This window comes from Periplaneta americana, chromosome 16, assembly GCF_040183065.1.
Source record: "Periplaneta americana isolate PAMFEO1 chromosome 16, P.americana_PAMFEO1_priV1, whole genome shotgun sequence".
Taxonomy (NCBI): domain Eukaryota; kingdom Metazoa; phylum Arthropoda; class Insecta; order Blattodea; family Blattidae; genus Periplaneta; species Periplaneta americana.
This window is the reverse complement of record NC_091132.1, coordinates 76845141-76871018: the sequence shown is the minus strand read 5'-3', so window position 1 is coordinate 76871018 and position 25878 is coordinate 76845141. Positions and strand designations below refer to the sequence as shown.

The window sequence follows — 25878 nt, the reverse complement described above, 5'->3', positions numbered from 1 at the left end:
CCACTATTGTAAGAGCCAGGTTCATATATGGTGTGGTCTTAGCCAATAATATAACATAAAATATACAGTAAGTAACTTAATTAAAAAAAAAAAGAAGAAGTAAGAGAAAGAGAGAGAAAAAAACATATTTAAACTTTATATAAATTGACAATCAGACAGGAGGAGGAAGATAGGTTTTAGTCTGGGATGAACTTTGTAGATTCGTATAATATAAACCATCATGAAACAAACTCTCTTTCTGATAGCTTATTCTTTCCCCTCTCGAATAGTGCGCATGCCAAGTCTCACCTCCTCCTCTATACTCGTGAAGGACTAATCTTATTTAAGTCTTCCCTTCGATACCCAATGCCTTGAGTGATAGTGCTGCTAAAAGACTATGAAGACCAACCCGACCTTGCAATTGGGGAAAATACGCACGCAAATGCACAAGCACACAAAATCAGACATTTATTCTCGTTATCCATTTATCCCAATACATCCAGCAAACACTCCACAAACAGGGAAGGTATGTGTGCATGTTGTCTTTGTTGTAAGAAGTGATGGGTTGCACAATTCTGATCACATTACCAGGAAATCCATATAACTTTCGACTGTTTAGTCTTTGTCTGTAATCATTATGGTGTTGAATGCTGGAGGGGTCAGACAGCCTAATCCCCGAGAGTAAATAATGAGTTAATCTTTAATTCAGGAAATTCATTTTTTTTATTTTATTTTTATTTTATTGGGTTATTTTATGACGCTATACCAACATCTAGGTTACTTAGTGTCCGAATGAAATGAAGGTGATAATGCTGGTGAAATGAGTCCGGGATCCAGCACCGAAAGTTACCCAGCATTTGCTCGTATTGGGTTGAGGGAAAACCCCGGAAAAAACCTCAACCAGATAACTTGCCCCGACCGGGATTCGAACCCGGACCACCTGGTTTCGTGGCCATACGCGCTGACCATTACTCCACAGGTGTGGACGAAAATTCACTTTACAAGCTCAGTATATAATAATAATAATAATAATAATAATAATAATAATAATAATAATAATAATAATAATAATAATAATGATGAACAAATTCTAAACGCAATTTATATCACTGCATTGGGATTTTCTAATTTATTACACTGTGTTCTGTCACAAATCAGTGTTATGTTCGTAGTGGGAGAGGTATTATGATTTTCAATACATTTGTAGTTTCGTCTATCATTTAAGTTTAAATTATGTGCATATAAATATTTTTTGCCGAAAATAAGTTTCAATATTATCATTCCAGCTCGCAGAGAGTACGATAAAGGAAAACAAGTTACCATCTTGCGCTTTGCCTGATGGTGTAGTTGGGGTCTTGATGATGTGGTACTTGGGCCCTGACATAAGTGACGTCCCCATGCTGTAGTACTGTTCTCCTGATGGATCTTTGTATGTATGTGAGCTTGCCAGGTTCACTCCTACCAGCTTCGTTAGATCCACCTACAATGAATAATAAATACCAATACCAATACCAATAATAATAGTAATAATAATAATAATAACAATAATAATAATAATAATAATAATAATAATAATAATAATAATAAACTACCACCCCCCACCAGTTTAGACAAGAAGATAAATTCAGATATACGCAAACAGCTAAATAAATGTAATTTCAAAGCAATTATTATACAACAAAAACACAACTAGTACAGCACATTTTTAGACTGAACATATTGTAATGACAAGCTACCGAAAATAGCAATAAATTATTGTACAAACTGCACGATATTGAACGACCTAGAACAAAGTGGCATGATGAATTCCCCTGAAGACGGAATAGGCCCAAGGTCTAACCCGTGAAGGAGAATAATATGATGATGATAACAACAACAACAACAACAACAACAATAATAATAATGAATAACAATATAATGTTTCAAAAGACTATACGTAATTCCACATTTTTGTTCAGTACAAATAATATTTAATATTAATAGGCCTATTTAGTTACCTTTGTGGAGGTCGAGATGTAGGTAGGAGGATAATATTAAAATGGATTTGAGGGAAGTGTGCTATGATGATAGAAAGTGGATTAATCTTGCACAGGATATGGACTGATGGCGGGTTTATGTGACGGCGGCAATGAACCTGCGGGTTCCTTAAAAGCCATTTGTAAGTAAGTAAGGCCTATTTAGTTAATATCTGAATTAGGCCTATACATCTCTATTGTGTAGTAATTGATCTGGTCCTAGAATATTTGTGCTATAAAGCGAAGCATTTCATCGTATGATCTCACATTTTCAAAGTGTGACATTATTAGCCTATAATATGACATATGCATACAGAGGGTTCTATTTAAATGAATACAACATGTCATTTTCTATCTGTAAAGAAAAAAAGAGACTAAATACTACGTACCGGTCAATTGTTTAAAAATGTCGTGAAATTGCAAAATACAGATACTTTTTCAGTAGGCCTATCCTTGGCACCGAAATTGTGGTTTTCTTCATGCCATCTATTTCTCTTTATTCAGCGATTTCTCCTAAATATGAATGTTTTGTTTATAGTCCGTATTTACGAGTGAATTTACAAAATAATGGTCTTGACTTTAAAACAAAAACACACGATGGCAATTCTTTCTAGGGATTAGGGTATTAGGGAATGATGACTAGAGGCGGGTTAGGGATGACCCTTCAGCACGTCGGCCAGACTGAGGCCTATTGTGCACCCCAAATTATGGGACGGATGAGATGAGGTATACGAGCCCACCGGCCGTATAAGACGCCTCACCTGCTCACCCAATGGGCTTCCTACAGCCCCTCGCCCGAAGTTTATACCGCCAAGATAACCAAGCAGCACAGGATCCATTCCAACGGCTCTTCCAAGGTGTCTAAGCGCCCTTGGAAGTGCTCTTAAGGAATGAATCCTGGCAAAGATAGTGCGGAAGGCTTGGAACCCAGAAACTGGTTCGAAGAGAACGCCCATCCCCTAAGCGGACAAAGACACGCGTCATGATCTGAATATGTCTATGTAATGAAATGATGAAGATGAATGACATGATATGAAATCTAAATTCTTTTTCCACAGAGAAGAGGAAGGGAAATAGACCGTGACAATGAAAATTTCAACCCGGTATTCGCCTAAGTAACTGTGTAAAACTACGGAAAAAAGGTTAGTGGGTTTGAACCGTCGACCTCCAGAATGAGAATCCAGTGAGGAATGCAAGAACCATCTCGCTCGGTTACGATTCATCCTAAATCAAAGTCGAAGATTTTAGTCGTGATTTCTTCTATTATGTAGAACAAACAATATTACTAGTGAAACAAAAGTTTCCTAAAACGAAATGACTTTATATATAAATACAGAATCTTTTCTAATTTACGTTGCGAATTCAGTTTTGTGCAAAATTATTGACGTACCTACTCAAAATGTGAAATTCATAAGTATGTAGCCTAATTAAACGTCTTAATCCTGTAATGATAATGAATGTATTTTCTGTACAATCCAGAAAGCGAAAATTTACTTTCATACATAATAAATTATACAGGGACATCATTTTATTTTTACTAATATTTCTAATATTAACCTGGCTATACCTTTAGATTAACGGTTGAGAACCGGAAACACAGTTTTCTACCCCCTTCCACGACTGGAGTTCGATGATACTGGCGTAAAATACAAACAAATCACATTACTAGGTATAGGAGGGAAGAAAAGTAGTTCATCCATTTACGTAAACTAAGAAATATCGCGATTTTTAGTTTCATAACTTTCATTAGGTTTTTGTTTAATCAAAATACTGTACTGTATTTAAGTGTTCTTTCTCAAGAATTGAGCTATCCATTCGGACGTATTCATTATGCTGTGTATATTATATTGTCTACAGCAAATTAGCGTACAATACAGAGAATGAAGTTAAATTGAAAAATAATCATAATATGGATATTTAAACACATTTTTGAAAATGGTTGCCGTTCATTTCGATACAGGCTTCAGTTCTTTTGTGCATATTATCGCACTATAGACTACTGTACCTAATTCCAATTACCAGTTTCGTCCTTCGTACTAGTAACTCATGTTGAAATAATTCTGTACCTACTCTATAAAAGAGTACCTTAAATACTGTAAATTCAATCTTCACTTCTGCCCGATTCGAAAACATAAAATTACTCAGACATACTATCTACTCTCCGTGCAAGCGGTTTTGTCGCAGGGTCTTAGAAAGGGGGGAAATCACGTGACAGTTAATTACTTAACGAGGCACTTTTATTTAAGTTATTTTAAACAGTTTATAATATTACATAGACGTTCAATTCCTAACAGAAATTAATGTTTTCATAAAAGAGCTACGATAGCCCAGCCACTAGCCTTTACGAGGGGCGAGCAGAGCGGGTGGGAGAAACAGGGATCCGTAGGCAAACGGACGACAGTACTTGTGCGAAAATATGATTCAATATTGAAAGCTCTTTCGTCACTGGAAAACATGAACATATTTCTGGAACGTACTGTTCACCATGACCGTAAGGCTACTATGACTGTATATAGGTATTGGTTCTGTGTGGAAGACGGTTGAACTTCATTAGTAGAAGGGGTGGGAGTGAAGTACATTCAAATCTCAGGTACAATAAAAATTTAAGTAAAAATAAAATGATGTCCCTGTACGTGTTAACAGTACATTTTCTACGCAGATGTAGAAGGCAGCCTATATCGCTGTTGAGGGACAAAATGTTCAGCAATTCTTGTATTATCATTAGTTTTAAATATCAATTTCTGCTTTTAGTTATAAAGGGTTACTTTGCTCATTATTATTAACGGCGACATTGACTACCAGTTCACAGTTGCGACATGAGGTATAGGATAGACACGGAACAGAGTCCGACGGCCCCGAACGCTACTAACCGCTCTGTATAATGCTGTATGCTTTCGTTTCTCTATTAGACATATTTAGTACTCTAACGGGATGTCAACGAGTCATGTAAATTACTTATTCTTATGCTATGCCTTCTATTCATTCATGCATAAAAATAAACAAACAAAGTAAAATGTTATCAGTATTAAGTGCTTTGTAATTTTAAGTCATAATTACGCAAGCGATACTTCTGACAATAACCTGTATACTGTGACCCTTGGTGTATGGAGTCCAGATAGAGAGTAACTGTATTTTGCATCGATAGACTTTATGACCCCTTGCTTACTTAAAGCCAATATTAGCGCCAGGAAGCTCAAATCAAATGAAACAACGATATAACATTTCTAAATGATGGCGCTTTTATTAATTCATTTTTATTTAGTCTTTATTCTAGTTATTTAATCAAAGAGTTTTAAACGTCGACTGGCATTTGCGATAAGAGCAATTTTAGAGCTTTCTGCAGATTATTTCGGCTTCCTTTCAAAATTTTTCCTCCGTCATCGCATCGTAATAATAATAATAATAATAATAATAATAATAATAATAATAATAATAATAATAATAATAATAATAATAATAATAATAATAATAATAATAATAATAATAGGAACTCTTACCTCTCTGTCTTGAGGACTGAGCGTTCCACAGTGATAAACACTAATGTATTACCAACTACCAAAATTTAGGAGTGAAAAGAGAATCTGATATTATAGATTTACGACACGTAAAGTAGCCCGAGTAAAGGCTGGTTCACAATAAACCAGAAACGGAAACGACAGCGAGAACGGAAATAATGTTAAATACATTTATTTTAACAATATTTCCTTTCTCGTTTCCGTTTCCGGTTCATTGTGAACAAACCTTACGACTATTCCAGGAAAGGTTACCGATAATATACGAGTATGAGGAGCTTGGTATTAAAGTTGGACAACTCCAATTTTGCCTTTCTTTTTTTTTTTTTAACAGGAGAGGCGAAAAACTAGATTCTTGGAAACCAATGTCACCCTTATAGTACTTTTTTTTTTAACATTCTCTTGGGTCATAAAAATATTTTTTCAGTCTCAAAATGTGATTAAAATTAATATTCAGGTCGAAATTTAAGTTTAAAAAGTGTAGTTGTCCATCTCTGAAACTGTCATCATGGAGTTCTTTTTTTTTTTCTTTCTTTTTTTTTTCTTTTTTTTTTTTTTTGAAACCAAATGAAGCGATATTTAAAGTGGAGTTGTCCGTTTTTTAAACCAAACGAAGCCATATTTAATTGTCTACTTTTGAATCTAAGTCTCTTCTATCTCGATTACAAAGGAAATTTACGTAAAGTAGTAGGCCTACTTATTCATCCACAAGCCGATTATATAAACAATCAGCCATGTTGGATTCGCGATGCGTGATGGGGGAGAAGGTGGTACGAAAGTGGGCTTCTCATCGACTACTGAAGGAATTGTCCTAATTTGAAACCAAGCCACAGTGGAGGTGTCTACATTTTGATTCTAAAGCGCACAGTTAAGCGCTATTTTCGCTCTTTTATGTCCGTTTTTGAACCTAAACAGTTCCAGAATCGCATTCTGCACACAAAATTCTATGAGAAACAATCAATAACTCGAAATCGCAAAAAAAAAAAAATGAAGTTATCTAACTGTGATACTATGCTGCTCATATTTCCTCGCCCATGGGCCTGTTTCTCACGTTTTCTAGTGACAAAGAAAACAAGTCACAAGTACCAACTTGTCAGGTTTTTATCTAACACAGAGACAAGTAACGATGGACATGTGATAGGCAAATTAGGAACTAGTTTCACGAGTTTGACCAGTGTTCCGTTTCTTGAAAAAATTTACTCGTCACATTTGATTATAATTTTTAGGTTATTCTGGTAAGTCCAAGTCGTGTGGTTAAACTTAGTCATTCTGTAAGTCTATACTTTTGCAGCAGTGGAGAAGAAATAGTAGTCAGAAATATGTGTTCATGCGATTCGGAAGGGAAAATTGTAGTAAAAAACCTTGAAAGGAAAATAATATACAGAAAACAAGTTTTTTATTCGGGTATGAAAATATGCACGAATTTAATTAGAGATTCATGTTAATGTCAACAAAAATGGTACAGCTTGTAACTGTAAATGGAGATGAATTGAGGCGAAACATTGGTCGAATTAATGTTTTATAAATCAACAGAGAAATTTCTTTTCAGTTTTTAATTGTAATTTTTAGTGAAAACGTATAAAAAATAATCTTATTTTTCATACGACTATGAATCAATGTAATCTGCATTCTTACTTGTCAATTTTTTCAACAATTGATAACCATCACCATTTAATACGAGAAAAACTCGTTCCGGCACCGGGAATCGAACCCGGGACCTCTCAGCTCTACGCGCTGAGTGCTCTTTCCAACTGAGCTATGCCGGGACACGATCCACGGTGCCGGCCGAACTCATCTCGTAATGTTTTACGGTCTTACTACCTGCACTTTAGACAATGTAAGTCATACATGCAGGAGCACATATTTAAATGACTTTATGGCCATATTCAACATCAGTTTGTGACAACTGCTAACAGTTAATACACCACATATTCATTATATATATGAGGTCTCGCCTACCTCATTAAGAGGTCTCGGGTTCGATTCCCGGTGCCGGAACGAACTTTTCTCGTATTAAATGGTGATAATACACATTGTCTACTTCATAGTAGTCGTGTAATATTCAGTGAGGTAGGCGAGACCTCATATAATAATGAATATGTGATGTACTGACAACCACTTGAAAGCTTGTCAAAAAATTTTAAGAATTGTCTCTGATTTCCTTGTCAACTTGTCAATAGTCAAAGTAGTCGTTTTAAGAATCAGTCTCTGGTAGTCTCCCTTTCGTGTAAATTTTTATTTTAATAGGTTATTTTACGACGCTTTATCAACATCTAGGTGAATGAGATGAAGGTGATAATGCCGGTGAAATGAGTCCGGGTCCAACACCGAAAGTTACCTAGCATTTTCTCATATTGAGTTGAGGGAAAACCCCGGAAAAAACCTCAACCATGTAACTGGCCCCGACCGGGAATCGAACCCGGGCCACCTGGTTTCGCGGCCAGACGAGCTAACCGTTACTCCACAGGTGTGGATTGTGTAAATATTAGATGTGTCTCTATAAGGTTATGATACGTCTTTATTTTTTCACAACATGTCCACTTTAATGTCGAAAGAGTCATCCGGCAGATAACGAGAATTGAATGTCTGCCTAGAATAAAGTTGTAAGTCAGTTTTTACAGTTTGTCAGGAAATTAAAAATATGTTTATTCTATATTAACATTGTTAAATATTACAAAATATGACAGTGTTAGATCTGTATTAATACTTCAGTAAATATTCACACCAATTATATACATATATGTATTGTCTTCATCTTCCAAATAACACAACTTTTTGAACTTATACAGTAGAAACACGTTGTATATCAATCCAGAAGAACAACGTTGTAAAGCAAAGAAACTTAAATACTGTCCATATTTCCTGGTAAATTCTTTATGGTTGTTACATTTGAGTACATTAAATAATAGTAATAATAATAATAATAATAATAATAATAATAATAATAATAATAATAATTTTATTTATTTATTTATTTATTTAGAATATTAACGTGCAAAAACAACAGCACAAGGCCAATTACAGTTTTGCACGATACAAAACAGAACAAAACAACAAATGATGATGAGAATGAATGATAGAAAATGGCAATGAGATGAAATACAAACAATATAATGGTCTACATCAATCATTGATCAAATAATAATTATAAAATTATAAAATTAGTACAATGAGAAATGAAATAATGGAATGGTCTACATGAATCAATAGACCAAATGCAAGAAATATATGGACAAATAATTATTAAAATTAGATCAGTGAGTTAAAACTCAAAGATATACTACACATTAAATGGATCCAAGTTGAATCCATGCAAATTAGCATATTTAATGCATCTACAGACCGGAGAGAGAGATTTAGGATTCTTATTATAAAACAATTTATGAAATCTTAAACCATTAGCAGGAATACGAAGACTGATATTGCTTATGAAAGATTCACAATCAATATCACCCTTAATGACTTTGCAAAAAAATAAATAATCAAGATCCTGACGTCTGGTGAAGAAACTACCGCAATTGAAATAATTGCATTTAATCTCATAGTTATAATCGGAATTTGGTAAAAATCTATAAGAACACAAGGAAATAAATTTTCTTTGGATATTCTCCAATTTAGCCGAGTCAGTGGAAGTAATGGAGTTCCATACAACAGATGCATATTCAAGCTTGGATCTAACCAACGTATAGTATAAAATTAATAAACACATAGGAGTGGAAAAAGAATAAGTTATAGACCTAATTAGACCAAGCATTCTTAACGAATGGGTATAAATATATTGCACATGATCATGGAAATATAATTTTGAATCAAGTAGGACACCAAGATCTCTAATACAGTCTTTCCTAGTAATTACGACATTACTGAGAGAATAGTTAAATTTTAGGGAGATAGTTTTCCGTGAAAAGGAAATAACAAAAGTTTTGGATTGATTAATTTTCATTCCATTTTCAACAGACCATTGTGAAATTGAATTAATGTCATTTTGAAGAATTTGACAATCAACCAAACTATTAATTTTGCGAAAGATTTTGAGATCATCCGCAAACAAAAGGCAGCTAGAACTTATTCTTTTACTTATATCATTTATAAATAATAAAAATAAGAGAGGTCCCAAAGTAGACCCTTGAGGAACACCGCATAAACTATTAAATGGAACCGAGAGAGAATTACCTAGTCGAACACAAGACTGTCTATCTGTTAAATAATTTTCAAACCAATTAACATAGTTAGTGGAGAGACCAAAATTACTTAATTTATTTAATAAAATTTTGTGAGGAACAACATCAAATGCTTTGCTAAAATCAAAATAAATTGAGTCAATTTGACCTTGATTTTCAACAATAGGCATTATGAGATTAAGATAGGAAACTAAATTAGTAGTAGTAGATTTCCCTCTTGTAAATCCATGTTGGGCCGAATTGATCTTATTTTTAACATAAAATGAAATGTGTTTGTGGATAATTTTTAAAAAAATTTTAGAAAAATTGTTTAGGATAGAAATGGGTCTATAATTAGTAACACTGTTTTTAAGCTAAGATTGAACAAAAAAGTTAAAACAGGCAAGAAAATATTAGAGCAACCCTTGATTATAAAATTAGGAATGCTATCAGTACCTTTACATTTATTAGGCTTTAGCTTTTTAATAGCTTTATTTACATCATCGAATGTAATATTAGGCAGGGACAAACAGTCAGTAATATTAGAATCATAAGTAATGAAATTAGAGTTACAATTTTGTTGAACAGATTTAAATTGACTAGCAAATGCATTTGCAATTTCTTTTTCATCTGTGATGTGAACGCCATTTATTATTAGTTCTGTGGGATTACTATTAGTTTTTCGAAAAGTTTCTACATATTGCCAAAATTTATTTGGTTCATGCTTTAGGTTATCATCAATTGATTGTAACCATTTGAATTTATCAGATTTAATCATGGCTTTGACTTGTTTTCTAAGATTAGAAAAAATTTGATAATGATGATCAGTTTTATATTTTTTGTAATTTTTATGAGCTTTATTTTTTTTTCTTTATAAGCTGACGTAAATAGTTTGAAAACCATTTAGGATAGTGCGATTTTTTAACAAAGGTGACAGGGACACAAAGGGATATAGCATTGTTTATAATTTGAGACAAGGAATTTGCAGCAGTGTTTACATCAGTAGTCTGATATATGCTAGTCCAATCATAATTGTATAGAATAGAATAAAGGTTCAGATAATCACCTTGAGAATAATTTAAATAAGAACTGATTAGAGAGTGCTCCGGTAACGATAATTTTACTTCAATATAAATAGAGATAGATGGGTGATAAGTATCCTCTAAAACTAGAGAGTGATCGGCAAGTTTAACTGTACTGTTTTTATCATTAGTAAAAACCAAATCAAGAAGCTTTTTACTCGTAACGGTAGAGTTAATTTGAATTAATCCAAGAAGGCAGGACGAGGAATATAAATCCTTAGCCTTAATTTTAGAGTAATAATGAGTATCATTAAGATTGGAACCAGTTGACCAGTCCATACCAGGAGTATTAAAATCACCAAGGATTACTATTCTAAAATTATGAGTGTCGAGATTTTTTTCAAGAAAATTAAGATAAGATTTTAAGTGAATGTGATCTGTATCAGGAGAGAAATAATGGTTACCTAATAACAGATTAAAACCATCATTCTAAGTTCAACCCAAACGCATTCACTAATAATTTCTAAGTCAAAACGTCTTTTTGTAAAAGGTAACTGGTTGCTAATCGCTGTTAGGACACCACCACCTCTTTTTTTGTTAGTGTCTTCAAACAGTCTATCTGCACGAAACACAGTATAGTTATTTGGAAATAAATTAGAATTAATAACTGACTCAGATAACCATGTTTCAGTGAGATAGATAATGAGATCATTATTACTCACTATATTCTGAAAAATTTCATCAACTTTAGTGTTAAGTCCATGAACATTTTGGTAGAAAATCTCGAGATGATTAATAGAACTGAACATTGAAAATGAGAGCGAGCAAGACTAAGACTAAGAGGCATTTCCCTGAGAATCAACAGAGTTCGAATTAGCAGAATGCGCAAAGTGCTGCTCAGGCTTTAATTTACCATAAAATGGTGCAATTAGGCAACCAGCAGGCCAAACTTCAGGTTTGTTAATGGAATCGAAATCCCTCACATCAACAGTGATGTGAAAGGAAGAATATGATAGATATTTGGTTTTTAGTTTAGTTACAACAAGAGATCTTAGCTGAAGTTGATTCTTCAGGGAGTCCTCTATACTGTTTGTGTTGACTTTGGAACTAAATCTCGAAACAAATAGAGATTTACTTTTAATTCTCTCAGGGGCCATTTCAATGCTACTCATGGCCAATGTTCCAACTTTAGGTTCTCTTTTTTTATATTTTTTGCGAGTAACTAATTGAAAACCATCAGATACGTTGGCAGAAGTTGAAGCATTGGCCTGATTTAGTTCAATATTGTTATGTCTATCATTAGCAGGAGGAGTTGTTGACACAGATTTGCTTGTTGCTGACGCATCAGAATTGCAAGTATGCAAGTTGTCAGCAGCTTTGTTCACAGACACTACCTTGCTATATGATTTCTTAATGGGGTCATTAGACTGACCCATAGGAGAAATACTATGAGATGATTTCGGGGGGCAGCACCCCTTTGATAACATTTCTGCCATTTGGACATTTAGGATCGAATTTTCATTAGCAAGTTCAGCGTAAGACTTCCTAGGGCCCTTAGCTTGCACAGATTCATATTGCATTGATTCAGAAGGGACATTACCCTTTTTAGTGAGTACATTAGAATTAGTTTTCACAAAAATTTCTGCCACCTGAATTTTCAGAGCCGCATTTTCGTTCTTAAGTTCTATCATCTCCTTTTGGAGACTCTTCACATATTCCAAAATGTCGCTCACTGTGTCCAGAATGTTCACACTATTTAAACGAACAGTTTCAACCTGGACGGAAAGTGAATCTACTGAAGGCAGGCTCGGTAGGTTGAGATCCCTTGAAGGTGAAACGACTTTCTTTGTAGGTGAGATCACCTTCTTCTCACCTGGAGCAGTAGGACGCACTGGCGTGTTGTCCCCCTGTGTTGATTTCATTGCACTCACACACTTTTTACACTTAAAAATAGAACTGCCACTCTGCATGTAGATATCATACTCGGCCTCACCAATATTTAGGCAATCGAGATGATAACGAAGACCACAAGGCCCTGCACACTTCAGAAACTTTTGCCTTCCAAAGAAAGGCAAGTTACACACAAGACAGACGTCTTTACTAGGCGCCATATCCAAATTACAACTTCGATGCACCTGCTGTACGCTGCAAGTTACGGGAGCTACACGCACACACAACCGAACAGCATGACGGCTCACGACCGAATGATGATAATAATAATAATAATAATAATAATAATAATAATAATAATAATAATAATAGTAAGACAAATTTATATCATAAGAATTTGAAACAAATTACACAACTTAGATCATATGTTTAGGCATACAATATCAATATCACACAGACAAGAATCCTTTTTTCCTTTTCTTTATTTTCTTATTAGGCCATGGCAGAATTCAGAGTAACCATGCCTTTATTACCTTTAACTATTCTCCTTTAGCACTCTATAGGCCTACATTGACTTACAATATTCTACTCGCCAGTTCAGGTCGTTTCACAGCTGGTTTAATGTCACCTTTCTTCGAAGTACATTCTTTCCCCTGATCCTTTAGTGTCTTACGTACATTTTATGATATTAATCTTAACTTTCCTCTTTTTATTTACGTTTTTTATGGGACCTTGTATCATGCTGCAAGTATGATTGTCCGCCATTTTATTTGCGTTACAACGTTATTCAGCTCAGCAACACAATCAAAATACTACATCCCTCGAAGTAGTGTGAATATCAGCAAGACGATGACAGCACATGATGCAAGATGTGCGGTAGGCTACAATATTTTTCAGCCGAAAACTCAGTTTGGCCAAAAACGGGCTTACAACGTTATTCTAGGCAGTCATTCAATTATAGATCTACTAGGCTGGAGATTTTATTCCAATATATCACAGATCTCAGAAAAATCCAACGTTTAGGAACTACCTATCATCAGACCAACCATTTTAAAAAAGAATAAGGAAAGGGAAAGCTTTCTGTTGAATCCATTAGCAAAAGCTGTTCTTCAGGAACGGACAGATATTTTTATTACTTAGCTTTCCCTGACGCTGCAACCAATAAATTGCTTCTATACGCTGGACATTACTGCATGTAAAACTTCATACAGAAACCAAGAAATCCCATACGTGTAATACTATGGAAGTTTTTAAATTGTACAAAAGAATTTAGACTTACTAGATTGTTCGAAAAATTCTCCCATATAGTTTCGATTAATATCCTTAATAAAATTAAAGCTAGTCAAAGGAATAAAATACGAGTACTTCCAAAACTCTGGTACGTGCTTTCAAGTAATGCAACATTCGAACTTTAAATTCGTTGAATTTTCTCGTTATGAGAAAACTCGTGGTGAAGTTGCCTGAAATTCCACGTCACGTTCTGAACTTGGTTTGCAAGCAAAGCAGTGGGTCGGTCATCAATGGAAAGGAAAGGCTAAGTTTAAAGCGAGTGAAAGTTATTTTACTTGTCGAATTCAATTTCAGACATTTATCTTGCAAGAAATTCTGTAATTACTTTTAAAGTGGAACGTTTAAGTGGGCACCTATTCGAAAAAAAAAAACTTCGTTACCATTCTGCAATACCGATTCGCACCATGCTTTTAGCGGGAGCGCGCCGATTCCACCCGCAACATAGCATAAATTACACAAATAAAATACGATAACCATTAATAATGCAACATGCTTGCATAATAATCTTTAATATTATACAAAACATAAGTTATATAACTTACAAAAATCCTACCCATACAATCACACAACCACCAACCACCTAAACATTCCACGCAATTGTAGGGATTCCACGAATACCCTTGCCTGCCATATTTTTCAAAATATAACAAAATATTGAAAATCAGAGGACCAGAAAAATATTCACTGAAGAAAAAGTGAAAATATAATCGGAATATTAAAAAAAGTAATGTTAAAATCATGAACCAACACCACCACCAATAAGTATTTTACTGGAAGTAAGATTCAAGTCCTTTTATAATGATCTAATTTAAGAAAAAAAAGTAATCACTACGTCTCATGTTAAAAATTCACAATTAACATACTAACACTACAATTACGGATATATTTACAGTTTCGAACTTAGGCTGTAGGGAAGTGAAAGGAGATAATAAAGTATACAAACGAATTCAAGACTTTCGGCAGCTGATTTTCAACGAAGGAAAAGTTGAGAGTAAAGTGACAGATTAGTTAAGTAAGCAGCCAGAATTGTAAACTGTACATACCGATTATTTAGTCCTGACAGCTCAGCGACGCGAAAGAGGGGAAGTAATAGGAGTAGTGGGGAAAGCTCCGGAGTAGAGATAAGGGCGAGCGGTCGGTAAAGGAATGCAGTACAGCTTAACTGTACTAGAAACATACCGCTCTACCGCACGTGTGACATCCGATAGCTCCAAAGACAAGCGAATGACTAACCGAAACACCCCTTGGACTGCCTGACCCAGGCGCACATCTCCGGCGACTGTCAGGACTAAATAATCGTACTGTACTTTCGCGAAGTGGCTATTCGTGCCTGATTTAACTCCACGTACGAGGGCCTATCAGTTAACTCAGAGATGCCACGAACTAATCTTAATCCATTCTTAATCTAACAATATAAACTGAATGAATTGTTACGTAGAATCTTACCTTTTCCATCGTCTCCAACGAAGATAAGTCGATGCGACGCAAGTAGTTTGTTTCCGTTGCAACGAAAACAGCGTCCTCTAGAGTGAAAACATTGATGGCGTCGTTATCCGTGAGATCCGGAAGCTACAAGAAAGAGGAATTTCAAATAACAGCTCCGAACACAGCATAGAGAACAGTGTGAGCAGCGTCATGCACCTAGCCACCTACTGCATGCACGAGGCTCTCGACTCTATCCCACCCCCAACTCATCTTCAGCCAAGTTTAAATTCAATTCAATTTATTTGGCCATTAGACATACAGTTTTAGGTTTCGTCAGAATACATTGAAAAAACATATAAATACATTTTTAAAAACACTAATAATAGAAACAGTAAAATTTAAGTAATACAATGAAAACATGAAATAATTTGAAACTTTTAAATTGAAGAAAACTGACTAAATTGCAATTAAACTTATTTATTAAAATACAATTTCATACAAATTTGTGTTGAAAAACTCAGGAACAGAAAAATAATTGTAACTAATCTAAATAAATTTATTAAAAAACAATTTCGTGTGAATTTATGTGAAGAAACTCATCTACAGAGTAGAAAGGATTAATTAAAAGCCAATTGTAAAATCTAGCTTTGAAACTATTGGTTGGTAACTTATAATATTGACTGCGAAGCTTATTATATAATTTCATCCCCATGACAAAAATTTGTACTAGTTTTATGTAATCTACAGTATGGAATATTAATTTGTTCACTATTTCTAATTTCATGTTCATGTATATTGGCTATTAATGAGTAATTGTCTATATTTTGTCGAGTGTAAGGGACTAGGTTGTATATATATAAATTTATGACAGTTAATATCTGTGATTGTTTGAAAAGAGGTCGACAATGTTTTTTATTTTTATTTTTTTTATTGGGTTATATTACGACGCTGTATCAACATTTAAGGTTATTTAGCGTCTGAATGAGATGAAGGTGATAATGCCGGTGAAATAAGTCCGGGGTCCAGCACCGAAAGTTACCCAGCATTTGCTCTCGACAATGTTCAAGATAGTTTGATTGACACAGAATTCTAATAGCTTTCTTTTGCAAAATCAAGACGCTCCCAATTTTGCTACTATTTCCCCAGGAAATTAAGGCATACCTAATTATCGACTGAAAGAACGAAAAGTAGGCACATCTTAAATAATTTTCAGAAACACAAGTCACTAATTTCTTTAATAAATATATAACTCTTGATAATTTTGTGCATATATATTCGATATGTTTTTCCCATGTTAAACTGGAGTCTATAAAAAGTCCTAGAAATTTGGTATAGTTTTGCATGTTGTACTTTTTTAATACATGATTTAGGGTAAAAGTTATGTTGATAGTTTTTTTCTTGATTAAGCAAAAAACCATTAGATTCAAACCATAAAGCCATCTGTGATAGAATATCACTGGTACAGCTAGAACATAAGACTGTAGTGTCATCAGCATACATAATTGTTATAGCTTTAATGAATTTAGGAAGGTCATTTATTGCTACTAAGAATAGCAGTGGACCAATTATTGAGCCTTGTGGAACACCATAATGTATACTGGAGAGACTTGACCAATTTTCACCTATTGAGACTAATTGCCTTCTGCCATGAAGATAGGTTCTAAAAATATTTAGTGTATTCCCTCGAATACCATAAAATTCTAATTTTGATAGAATTAAGTTGTGATCAACGCAATCGAAAGCTTTGGAGAGATCACAAAACACAGCATTAACTTGTGACTTATTTTCAAAATTTTTTAAAATTTCTGTTATTAAAAGCTCAATTGCATCATTTGTTGATTTCCTTCTTCTAAAGCCAAATTGGTTAGTACTAAAGAGATTTGAATTTTCAAAGTAATCATAAATTTGATTGAAAATTACATATTCAAATATCTTAGACAGCACTGGAATGATAGAGATTGGTCTGTAACTATTTGGACTTGATCTATTGCCTTTTTTTATAAATTGGGATTACTTCCGAAATTTTTAGTTGATCTGGAAATAGACCTTGTTTTAGACAAATATTGATCATATTTGTAATAGGAATATAAATTGAATTTATAACTTTCTTAAAAAAATAATCTGACATATCGTAAACATTTTTTTGAATTTGATTTTTTCAAAGTTTTTATTATATTCCATACCTCTTCAGTGGTGACCTCTCTCCATTTAAAAGTGCTTGAGATTTTGCCACTTTCGGTTAGTATTTCCATAGGGGATAGCTCAGAGCATTGAATTTTGGATTTGATTTTGTTCACAGAGTCAATGAAAAATTCATTAAACTCTTCCGGCGATATATTATGATTGTTTATTTGATTTTGAGAGCTACTAAACCTTTTCTTATTTATCAGATTCCAGGCAGTTTTACATTTGTTATCAGAGTTGACAATTAATTTTGTGTTATAGTCTAGTTTCGCCCATAAAGCTTTCTGATCTGGGCTGACTGAGCTGAACTGTGTTACAGGTGGCCTGGAATACAGCATCGGAAATGACTTCAAAAGCGACAAGCACTCATTGATTGTTCGAGGCTCTTGATCAGGTATCACTCCAGCTAGTGTTGCCAGATGTCCCGATATGGCGGAAAATTCCCTATTTTCAGGAAATTTTCCCATGTCCCGCTCAAAATATTACCCATTCCTAAGCGGAATTGAAATTCGCGCACGATACGAAACAAATGCACCACGCAGTGTTGAAACATGAGGGATATGCAAATTCAAGAGAATACTCTCCTACTATTTTAAGTTTCTTTTTTGATATTTATATGTTCATCTAAATGCTACTTAAAATTTTTTTAATACATTAAATTGTCCCATTAAATGACACAGTATTATAAATTAAATATATGTCTAATGATAAATATTCATTAAAATGTTGAGGAATTATTTTTTAATTATGCCATACAAAGGCTGCACTATATTAACATATTATTATTATTATTGTTATTATTATTATTATTATTATTATGTGTTGTGGGATTTAATCGATTAATCGATCAATTTCTGTTGTAAGATTAATCGATCAAAAATATTTAATCGAATATCGAGTCGATTGAAATTAATCGGTTACAAACTCATACTAAAATTCCGACAATATTTCTCTTGGAAATTGCTTACTTAAGAGCACAACAGTACTGTTATAACTGTAAACCGCTACCTAGTGTAGGGAATATCTTTGCACAAACACTTCAGAAAGAGATGGAGATGTGAGGACAGTGATCTAGTCTACCTCTATTGAAAGTTGAAACACAATGTGAAACCCTTATTAAGTTTTATGGTTTTCCAAGAAAACGTCCATCTTGTTGCCAGTCTGCTCATCTTCCTAGCATATGAAATACATACTTTTCTGGGATTCGTCCCCCTCATCCGTTATATAAAAAAAGCCATGTCTACACTGTGTGCAAGTGAGAGCGTAACTACCTTCTTCTCTTTCTAAAATCTGGTAATTCGATTACAATAGGAGCCAGTTTTCTTTTTCGGCCGCTGTAGTTTTGTAGTTGCAGTTTCTGTACTGAGTTTGTATATGAAGGTAGTCTATTCAGTTCGGTAAAGAAAAAAAAATCAGTTTTCTGTGGTTTGTGAAAAGTGTAAACTCCATTATGTCATATGAGAATTTGAGAGGTAAACTCGGTGAAACGTTTGGATTTAAATTGAACGATCGTAGAGAAGTGCTTGACAGAAAAAAAAGTTTTTTCGTATTCAGTGATGCAGGAAACATTGTTACTAAACGTAGAGCAGAACTTAATTCGGAGCATGTGAATACACTCACATGTTTAAAATTAGGGATGAAGCAGTATTAACTAGGCTAGTCTTCATACTTTTTGTTATTTATGTTTGTCTCAAAAATTCCCGGAGAAATTGACACAATAAATTATAAGCCTCATAATAAATATGTTGGTAAGTAATTAAAATATTGTTTTGTAATATAACGATACAATATAGACCTATACAGATATATAACATTTAATACTTATGCTATCATCGAACACAAGTTAAATTTAACAATAATTGTGTATTATAGTACGGTATATTAAAACATTTCAACTCTATCAAAACTCGATTAATCGAGTAAATTCAGATAGTTAATCGAGTAAATATTTTGATCGATCAAGAGCACTAATTATTATTATTATTATTATTATTATTATTATTATTATTATTATTATTATTATTAAGTCAACTGCCCAAAGACAGATCTGGACCCTATAAGGAATCATCCATGAGGCAACTGGGCCAGAAGATAATGGAGTAGGGCGGCCAGTTCCTTTCCCTCCATTGCATACATCGCTGACTAGTTACATATTACACTAATCAGTCTTCAGATGTATACAAACAATAAATTGTGCGAGATATACTGTCTTATAACAGATGCACGTATCAGCTAGAATCTTAATCAGCAACATTAATTATTATTATTATTATTATTATTATTATTATTATTATTATTATTATTATATTATCATTATTATTATATTATCATTATCATTAAGTCACTTTTATATCAACTGCAGTAAAATGTCCTTCATTGATATTTTTAAAATCTGGAAACCATAATCCAGATCATCTTAAGTCAGAACCACTCCCCATCACATTCCTGCCTTCATTCCTTCCCTCATTTTGAACTGACGGAGCTGAGCTCTGTCTCTGGCGACCTCGAATATAGCATCGGGCTCGAGAGTGAAGCGGCAGACATCTGTTACCTGATCAGTCTCAGGATCACTCTATGTGCAGGCTTTAAACATCTTCGGCCATTCCTACCTTTTGTTCGTCTGTCATGCTTCTCCCTCTTCATGTGGTAGCTATTAGGTTACACTCATTTTCGGCTTTCCCTTCAAAATTCTCTAGTTTTCCATCAGTGAAACGGCGGAACTCGAAATGAGACAAGTGGCCTACAGATTTGGAGTTCACACATTTAGTTTTTCTCAACACCAAATTCATTTTCAATGACGCTTTTTCGCGTAGGTTTTTTTTTTAATATTTCTCCTCCTATTTTCCCATTGACTTTGACAAAATCAACACCTTCGCTTATTCTACCAGTGGCGGCTGATTGAGGCAAGTGAGGCCGGGCCTCAGTCACTTGGCTTAACTGAAATCAAATTTTGTGTTTTTATATAATGTATTATTTATTTGAATGAAGCATATATCGCTGTAGAAGCCTTTAAAAACTTTGTGATGTATATAGACCTGTTTTGCAGTAAAATTTGCTCCTAAGGCCAGGATCGCTAGTGCTGGGTCTGACTTGTGATGTATATAGATCTGTTTTGCAGTAAAATTTGTTCCTGAGGCCAGGTTCGCTCGTGCCGGATCCGCTTCTGCAATTCGTGTGTCTTCGCCGTCTTTTGAGGTTGCGCTTAAAACGTTGTAGCCAACGAGCTGAGGAGGCACAATTCGTCTGGCCTCGTGGCCTGGTCAGGTTTCACTCCTCCCATGCATGGGCCGGTCTCAAGGGTAAAGTAGGGTGGGAATAGCAATGGTGACTTGTCTTCCTAAATAGGCCATAAATAACACAAATTCCATCTCTTTGGCAGGCAGAGACCCACACTATTCTCTCCCCTTATGTCTTAGTTTATGACTTAAGCTAGGGTGTTGTACTATTGTAGTACAGTAGTGAATCTGGGCCAATGTTGTTATGCATTTCGGGAAAATATAAACAGAAACAATTGCGAGAAAAAATGCTGATGTAGTTAATAGTTGTCAGAGTGTTCTTTTTCGAGAAGAAATAATATTGAAAGAAAGGAAATTTTAAATAAAGAGAGAGTCTATCGAGATACCTACGACATCGCTGACAATTTTTCTGTCAGATAATCTTAAAACGCGAGTTTCTATTGCATGCTGGTATGGGCAACGTAAATGGTTAAGTGGTAATGTGGTGCAAAATAAACTTCTCTGTTGGCCTTGTTTGTTGCTGCCAAGGAAAAAAATAAAAAGAAAAGTAAGAAAGAAAGCAAGAGGATTTTCAACACATAATATGGGTTGCTTCATCACACTGAAACAATCACAAACTCACAGCATAACAGCTTATTTGGTGAGTGAAATTATTATTTTTCATTAATAATAATAATAATAATAATAATAATAATAATAATAATAATACAGTAATAATATTATTAATATAATAATAATATTAATATAATAATAATATTAATATAATAATAATATTAATATAATAATAATAATAATATAATAATATAATAATAATAATAATATAATAATAATAATAATATAATAATAATAATAATATAATAATAATATAATAATAATAATAATATAATAATAATAATAATAATAATAATAATAATAATAATAAACATTTCCTATCGGAGGCACTTAAACTAGTTGCATCTGGCCTCACCGAGGATTTCCATTACCGGCCGCTACTGGATTCTATCACAGTCTAGTACATCCAGTCATGTAGCTTGAGTTGTGAGGGTGCTAGGAACAATATACTGTGTCGGTACCAACGAGTTAGATACTATAGAGGGGCTGAAGACCTCTGATAAGCGCTCCCTGCGGAGGCCAACAGTACTATGGATCCTTCCCTACAAAGCATGGCGGTCTATAGTACCGCCAACCTCCGCAAGGAATGCTTATCAAAGGTACACTGCAACGAGTTAGATACTTGATCCGAATAAATATTATGGAAACAAATAGTCCTTTAACATCACCATAAACTTATTACAAGTTTGAAATTATGTCAAGTAGTAATTTGGTTATAATGTGGCAAACGGAAACAACGGGAGACTTTAAATAATAAGGTGTCCCGTAGTTTCCAATGAATACTTTACTTCATATTCTTGTATGATACACATTCAATAATAATATTTCACAACATATCTTTTATTATTATTATTATTATTATTATTATTATTATTATTATTATTATTATTATTGTTATGTATTTGTATTAATTGTAGACTTGGGTCAGTGGAAGGGCAGGCCTTAATTCTGCCAGGTAAAATAAAATAAATTATTATATTTTTCGGATACATCAATATTTAATTTAAACATTTCGCTATAGGTTTGTAAAAAGCTGATTTATAAATGAAAAAGTAATAATTAAGACTTTAAAATTTCCAAAAATGTCTCATTCCTTCGGATTTAAATGAAATGTACCGTAAATCATAATATTCGTTGCTGGATAATTAAACCCTCTCAATACAGGTACCATTGCCCCAGAGAATTATAAGATAAGACGGACTGAGCATAAGCGAAATATCTGTATTAATAAATTTGTACCATCAAGAGTTTAGTATTTATTGTGTTTATAGGGCCTACTCCAATTTTCTTTTTATTAATGCGTAGGGCTCTTTTTGTTAACAAAGAGGAAAGTTAGCACTTGCATCACACACAATTTGTCATTATTGTTCAAAATAATGTAAGAAGAATTTTATTCTGCAAAAGCCTCTGCTTAGTTGCGAGACACGTGAGAGATCAATATTTGTTTCAAATTATATTAGACTACATGATGTCTCCATCACGCGAAAAGAAGTGTAGCTAGCTGTGGCTCCTGTTGTTTCTGATAACAATGTTAATCGTAAGTATCTTATCGTTTCAATAAATGTGGTGAGTTATGATCATGAGTAACTTTCTATTAGTGTCATTTTTTAATTATTATGTTTCATGCTAAGAGGTTATTTGTAGTTTTAATAATTGCAGTTTTCAAAAGTTCTCTGTGTTATTCCAATTTCAAATTAATTTTTCTCAATAACTTAATTATTGGATTTTTTTTTTAATTTTCGCCACTACCTTTCCTATATTTTACTCCTATTAGTTACATACGTCGTCTCTCTTGAAATCACTGGTGAGCACTGAATTACATGATTTCATATTAGGTTAGATTAACTGTAAGGTAATTAAATATGTGACGAAGCCAAAAAATTATTTATTTTTCTTCTGCCGAATACATTCATCCGTCTTTAGGTGCTTTGCTTTGGTTGCATTGAGTATAGCTTGTCATTTAGGCCTAATATCTGGGCTATATTTAGTGAAACTAATAAAACATAGGCCTACAGCTGTTATAAAACGTAAAGTTTTCTGTGTATTTTACTTTTTACTTATTAACATAGTCTTAATATGTAACTCGGTTCACAATAATACTAACTTCATCACAGTCATTTCCTACAACATCCGAGCCACGCCCCTTTGTTTTGACTAACCAAAATATGGCGGACCAATGTTCAATTGTCTTCAACTTTCAGAGGTCTTTAGCCTCTCTATAGTATCTAGCTCGTTGGTCGGTACTATTTCACATTGTCTGTAATGAGGCGATATTAGCGATCCTAGTGGTTAGCAACTATCTATGGATGCATATTTACTACGTATTGAGCTTCGTGATTGTATATACTAGACTGCGATTCTACCTTGTTGCTGTTCTGTCGTGTTTTCGATATCCTCCTCTCATGTGGTAGCTATTACCGTAGATTATATCCATTTTCGGCTTCTCTATTTCAAAATTATCTAATTCTAGGTATGTTCTCTTTTCTATTGCGGATATTTTCCACTGAACGTGCTTGTATGTAATATCTCCTGAGTATAGCAGGTTGAAATTTAAGAAATCTATAAAATTGAGTTGACAACAGAAACAAATCTCGTATATAATGGTAAGTGGAAGAAAGTTGTTGCAAGAGGAATGATAAATATTCCTTTCCTCCCTCCATGTAGTAATCTCTAAGCTAATGCTTCAACTTGCATCCCAAGAAATTTTCTTTTAAGCATAGTTATTCAGCGAACCGTGAATTGTACTCACCAATGAAGACATCATTCGTGAGAATATGTTCTTGCAAGGGTCTGGAAAAGACTTCGTCCCGAATTCAGTGAATACAGGACGGCCCACGGCCACTGCCCTCTTGTAGGCGTCTGACTGCAAAAAACGCTTGCTAAATGTGACCTGTAACAAACAATGAAAGGAACATCACGCACATCGATATGGTACATCAAGTATTGCTAACATAATTATTATTTACAAAAATACACTCAATCATCGGCGTAACAATAATTTTAAGAACAATAGGAGAGTTTTGACGAAGATGAAGTATTGAGTGACCGCCAGTTAGGTTTGTCGGAAACACCCGAAACTGATTGTACTGTATTCTCGGCGTAGTCAAGGTCAGCCGCCGCGAGTCATAACCGGTTTTGTACGTAGTTGAGTTTTGAGTGTGGTGCTAGGTGAAGACTTTTACTGCTCTAAGCTAGTATTATGTAATGTGGCAAGAATTCGACGAGAAAATATGCTTCACCATCATAACAGGGATCTTTTAGGTTCGTTCCAACAACAGTCAGGAACCGTCCGTAACCATCGTGAGCATGCGCAGTACAGAAAAAGCGTTCCAACACAATCCGAACCAGTCCTGAACCGGAAACATGTACTGCAGTCGGGCGTTCCAACAAACTTTTGACACGGGTTCGGAACGGTCAGAAGTAGTCCGCGGATTGAGGCATGTACGGAAGAGTACGCATGCGCATAAGCTCATCAACGTCTCCTGGATACTGAAGAAAGACATGATCGACTGTTCACATCAATGAGGTTAAGATGAAAAATGACAGTGCAGACGAATAATAAAACTAGAGATTTAATTTAAATTTTCGCCAAAAAGAAAGGGAATGGAAATTAACTGGGTATTGAAATAGTTAATTACAATTTCAACATGCAGCTCTGATTAAAAGTATAATAAATAACGTATATAAATTAATAATTTAAAAAAGAACTATTTTTAGATGAGAGACCCCCAGTACACATTGAATTAGCGGAATTCTTGCCTTCCATACTTTGTCATCTTTTAATAGAAAATGATCGAAATTCTATTTTCTGCAATTAGAATTAGCTGCGAAATGACAATAAGCATACCGTTCTTAGCAAAGATGATCACAGTTATAGCATCTCTGGATTTAGTACATAACGATCCGCGAAAGCGTTCCAACAGCGTCCAGTCCAGTTTCAATCCCATATCAGATGCTCAACTAGCGCATGCGCATAAGATGGTACAGGAACCGTACATGAACTGATCCATGAACCGCTTGTTGGAACGAACCTTTTATTTAAGCTCTTATTGTCAGGATGGCATATCAAATGTTTCACTGTAAAGGCTGGTTCACATTAAACCGGGAACGGAAACGGCAACGAGAACGAGAACGAAAATAATGTTAAAATAAATGTATTTAAATGTGAGCGTTTACAATCGTTAATTATGAATCCACACATTTAAATACATTTATTTTAACAATATTTTCGTTCTCGTTCTCGTTTCCGTTTCCGTTCCCGGTTTATTGTGAATCAGCCTTAAATATCGTAATAGTCCTCATTATAATTTTAGACGGAATAATGAATAATGAGACTGAAATGTCTTGTGATTTATTGATCAATTTGAATGGGAATAGTGACAAATATCGAAATTAATTGCCTAATATTTTCCAGTTGTCCAGCACTGACTCTAAATCAGTAATTACTTGTACTTTGTAATACGGACTTTGAAAGATAACACTATCAAAAAAAAAAAAAAAAAAAAAAAGAAAGTTTTCATACCTCCGCGATAAAACAGGCGATTCTTAACGAA

At 34.1% G+C, this 25878-nt stretch overlaps 1 protein-coding gene across 1 annotated transcript in view; it reads right to left on the bottom strand.

Moving 5' to 3' along the window:
* The window catches only part of LOC138716495 (carotenoid-cleaving dioxygenase, mitochondrial-like), a 78727-nt gene that overhangs the window by 14587 nt on the left and 38262 nt on the right, over positions 1–25878 (bottom strand). Inside the window, exons 3-5 of the mRNA XM_069849638.1 lie at positions 24075–24215; positions 15315–15437; positions 1300–1459 (exon numbers count right to left, since the gene is read on the bottom strand). Of these exons, the coding sequence (XP_069705739.1) occupies positions 1300–1459; positions 15315–15437; positions 24075–24215 (424 nt within the window). The remainder of the gene's footprint in view (positions 1–1299; positions 1460–15314; positions 15438–24074; positions 24216–25878) is intronic.